Consider the following 4,856-nt stretch of genomic DNA (forward strand, 5'->3'; position numbering starts at 1 on the left):
TTTATATATTGAATATTAGTCCCCTATAGTTTTATATACTAGCCATATAGTTTTTAAGGTTTTGAAATACTTTCAAAGTCTTATTATTTGTGTACGGTATGCATTTTATACATAACAAATGTCTTCCCTAATGTTGGTTGTGTTATGGTATGTGTTTATTTTTAGGAACATGTCAATACTGTAAATGAGCTGGAAGAACTCCAACTCCAATTTCAAAAGGAAAAGAAGCAGCTTCAGAAAACAATGCAAGAATTAGAGCTGGTTAAAAAGGTACAGAGGAGTCTCCAGAGAGAGAACTCAGGGCCTACTTGGCATGCCTAAAGCCTGGGTTTGATTCCCAGGACTCAGAAACTAGGAAGTGTTCATAGGACAGTATAGCTCATGTTATTGCAATTCTAGACTCATAAAAAATATTTTAAGTATTGACTATAATACTAAAATAATCCTTTATAAATTGTTAGCCTCATCAAATTAAAACTTGAACTTTATTTCTTATGTGTTCAGAAGAACCTAAGCTCATGAGTTTATTTCTTTGTCTCTCTGTGGTTGCTGTATTATGTAACACATAATTATTGTCAAAGCTTAAAATTAATTTTAATTAATTTCTCTCTACTTTTTAAAAGAGTATTCCATAAAAGGCATTGTAAAAGTTACCTCAATAGTAATATTTCATAAGTAAGAACTCCATAAGACTAGAACTACTACTGTGAGTAATTAAAGTTAGTCAGATGGAGTTCAAAACGTTGAGTGTTAACTGTTAGAGAACACTTGATGGAATTAGAACTGTGACTGCTGAGGTTCTCGTTTCCTCATTATCTTATGTCCATGCTTCAGGAAAACATAGTAAAACCTGCTTGTTCCTGTGGCGTGGTTATAGCAGTTTCAAAGACGCGTTGCCCTAGTAATATGTCAGTCTTTTATAAAACATGCAGGATGCCCAACAGACCACGTTGATGAATATGGAAATAGCAGATTACGAACGTTTGATGAAAGAATTAAATCAAAAGTTAACAAATAAAAACAGTAAAATAGAAGATTTGGAGCAAGAAATGAAAATTCAGAAACAGAAACAAGAAACCCTACAAGAAGAAATAAGTGAGTAAAACAATTTACTTTACTTTATAGCTGCCTCGGAACATGATAAAGAGAATAGCATGATTCATGCATTCATACAAGCCTGCCTGCCTGCCCTGCCTGCCTGCCTGCCTGCCTGCCCTGCCCCTTCCCCTGACTCTCTCCCTCTGCCAACTTCGTTTTTTTAATAGACAAGAGTCTACAGGCATGTGTAGTCTCTGCTGGCCCAGAACTAAGTTACAGAGATCTGCCTGCCCCTGGCTCCTAAGTGCTGGGATTAAAGCCATTCATACAGATTTAATCACCAGCACATGTGACAGTGTTGAGGGCCAGAGGCAGGTTAAGCCATCTGCCATTATGAGGTTAAAAATCCACATAGTGCTTTTTGCAAGGTACCAGTAGTGTCTGTTCACAGTTTATTGGTTAATAAAAAATTAGAAAATTTAAATACTCATGAAACATTCCTCTTTAAGGTGATTATATGGATTTTACCCATAAAATATGTTTTAACATTATCATTAAACACTGTAATGTCCCCTTTAAGCGCCCGTGAGTGATTTTCTTGGTTTGAGTAATTCCAAAAATAAGATTCCTTTAGTGATTGCTCCTTTGACCCCTCAAGTCATATGTTGCTTACTTTCTAAATATTGAAAGGATTCTTTTCAAGTATTTTTAGTGAGTTCTACGTTAAGTCACTTGCGGTTACAGCACTTCATGATTTCCAGTTCTGTTCAATGTATTGAGTGTTGGGTTTATGTGATGTCTGAGTGAATTTTCTTAGTGTACTTGACAACAGTGTTACTGTGTAGTAGTGAGTAGAGATCAGATAGGTCTTGTCAGCTGGTGGATGGGTTCAGGTCATCTGGTCTTCAATTCATAGTGATTTTTCTCTCATCTCCTACCATGTGCTGAGAGAGCTATGTTAAAATCTCAAACCATAATTCTCGATCCCTTTTTGTCTTTTCAGTTCTGCCACATTTTGTTTCATTTATTTAGAAAGTCCAGTATTGGCTGCATTCACACTTAGAATTCTTGCATATTCCTAATGATTTGGTCACGCTTACTGTGAATGTTCTTTTCTAGCCCCAGGATTTACTAATACTTACACAACTGCAGCCTTTTGATTGTTATTGTCATTTGCCTTGTAACCTAAGCAAGTGGTGTGTTCTCTCTTGCAACCCCTAGGGCTGAGGGCTTAACCCAGAGACTGAGCTAAATCCCTAACCCTTATGTGTTATTTATATATTACAGTGTGTGTGTGTGTTTAGTTTTCTGTCTATGAATATAAGCATGTGAGTGCAGGTGCCACAGTAGGCAGGAGTCAGATCCCCTGGAGGCTGGAGTTACAAGGAGTTGTAAACCCAACTCCAGGCCTCTGAAAGAGCAGTACTTACCCTTAACCACTGAGCATTGCTCCGCCTTCCATGGCCTTTTAAATAGCTTTATAATTGGGTCTTGCTTTTCCCTCCAAACTAAGTCTCATCTGCTGAAATATTTGAACCATTTTTAGGGTGATTGCCTATGAAGTGTGTGCCTTTGTAGGGTCCTTGTCTTGGGAAAGCCTTTTAGCCCATTTAATAATTTGCTGTACTTCCACCTTGGTAACTTGGAGTTTTAGTTACATCTTTAGTTTATCTTCCGTTACTTTGAAGTAGCAAATGCCTCCTCATGGAATGGAGCCTCTGGACGCTCCTCACTAAACCACAGTCTCTAATCTGTTATCCCGTGTGGTAAAACTTTCACTTTAGATAGTGAATCTGATTTCTATCTCTAAAGTTCTGTTGAGTTCATTTTTTTAAATTCTTCTATTATGTAAGTTTCTTTGAATACATCTAGTACCTATTTAATGTCCATGCTCGCTAATTCATTATTTTTATCAAGTATCTGTCTGTTTCTCTTCCTTTCTTTTCTCCTAGTTGTGCATCATGTTCTCTTTCTGAATCCCTGTGCATTTCTTTACAAAGGGTTTCCCATCCCGGCTGGTAGCTAATGGTCATCATCCTGTGTGAAATGTAAGGTGTTCACATTACAGCACTGCTCATTGTTTTTCTCCTTGAAGTTTTATACATCTCAGCTAGACCAACAACTGTTTACACCCTTACACCGTATTCGATAAGATACTCCCATGCAGGCCTGGCGTGGTAGTGCACACCTTTAATCCCAGCACTTGGGAGGCAGAGGCAGGCAGATTTCTGAGTTCGAGGCCAGCCTGGTCTACAGAGTGAGTTCCAGGACAGCCAGGGATACACAGAGAAACCCTGTCTTGAAAAAACAAAAAGGCAAAAAAAAAATAATAAATAAAAGATACTCCCATGCACAGAGCCAGAACAGGAAGCATGGCTCACACTCACCGCCTTTGTTTGCCATCCTAGCCATCACAGTCCTCTGCTACTTATTGTTCAAGTGTCAGGGAAGGAAAGGTGTTGTGATTATTCAGTTACTTAATAGTATATGACAGCAAAGTTTAAGTCTAAACCCTATGGCTCTCATGGCCAGAAGCAGAAGTTCCATAAAGTCCTGTGAAGCAGCTACCAAGCAGTGACTTCCGATACATAAGTGAAGAGGAAGTAGGAAGGAGACACTAAGGTATGGCCACACAGTAAAATCAGACAAAGGTCAACACCTGAGGAGCTTCCTGTGTCTCTTTGCTAATACGTAAGTGTTTCAGAAAGCATCACAGATGCCAAAAGATGCACAAAAACCTGCTCACACACTGGAGTCATGGTAGAGAAGGAAGCCTCAGAAGGAGGGATAGGGCACAACCACATGGGTGGCTTTCTCAGTACTCTCTCACAGTAAAGGACTAGACACTTGTCTGCATTTGATTTTACCACAGGTATCAATCTTGTTTCTGTACTTCTCCCTTTCCTGTCCACTCTTGAATTCCCATGGGATCCTTCTAATCTTAAACGCGTCTTGTCCTATGAAGCTTTCCTTCTTCATGTTAAATTTCTGTAACCTGTGAACATATGGCACCACATAGTGTTTTGTGTTTCATGTAACATGTAGACATGGCTTTACATCATCTTGTAAATTGTCGTCTCCCCATTTCATTCTCTGTTCTTTGACCTCAGGAACTTCGTGTCAGCTACATATCAAGGCTTCCTGTGTTATCTGTGCTTTATAAAATACTTGCAGAACTGAGCAATAGTTGTCAGAAGACAGCTGGACAGGGTTTACTGTAGCAACTCCCATCTCTGTTTACCAACTAATGATCTGTACGCTTTGTCTATGAAGTGCTAATCTAAACGTGAGAGGGGCCAACTAGTCGGTATCTGTGGCTTCAGAGCACAGGATCTGGGTCATCTCTCCTTAGCTTGTTTCCTAGCAGGTTATAGCCTGATTTATCCCACTCATTCTACACAGTCAGTACACTTACTGTGGACAGAAACCACTTGATATTTGCTTTTTGTTCCTGACCTCTGTTAACAAGAATGGATTTTGCCTTTAATATATTTTGATTTGTTCCCTAGTGAGCACTCTTTTTTTTTTTAATTAGGTATTTTCCTCATTTGCATTTCCAATGCTATCCAAAAAGTCCCCAATACACTCCCCCCCTCCCCGACTCCCCTACCCACCCACTCCCACTTTTTGGCCCTGGCGTTCCCCTGTACTGGGGCATATAAAGTTTGCAAGTCCTATGGGCCTCTCTTTCCAGTGATGGCCGACTAGGCCATCTTTTGCTACATATGCAGCTAGAGTCAAGAGCTCTGGGGTACTGGTTAGTTCATAATGTTGTTCCACCTATAGGGTTGCAGATCCCTTTAGCTCCTTGGGTACTT

The 4,856-nt window shown here is 39.6% G+C and overlaps 1 protein-coding gene across 1 annotated transcript in view; it reads left to right on the top strand.

The window, feature by feature from the left end:
- The window catches only part of Gcc2 (GRIP and coiled-coil domain containing 2), a 54,589-nt gene that overhangs the window by 28,123 nt on the left and 21,610 nt on the right, over positions 1-4,856 (top strand). The window contains exons 12-13 of the mRNA XM_021174395.2: positions 166-270; positions 933-1,095. Coding sequence (XP_021030054.1) covers positions 166-270; positions 933-1,095 — 268 coding nt within the window. The remainder of the gene's footprint in view (positions 1-165; positions 271-932; positions 1,096-4,856) is intronic.

Source organism: Mus caroli, chromosome 10, assembly GCF_900094665.2.
Source record: "Mus caroli chromosome 10, CAROLI_EIJ_v1.1, whole genome shotgun sequence".
NCBI lineage: Eukaryota > Metazoa > Chordata > Mammalia > Rodentia > Muridae > Mus > Mus caroli.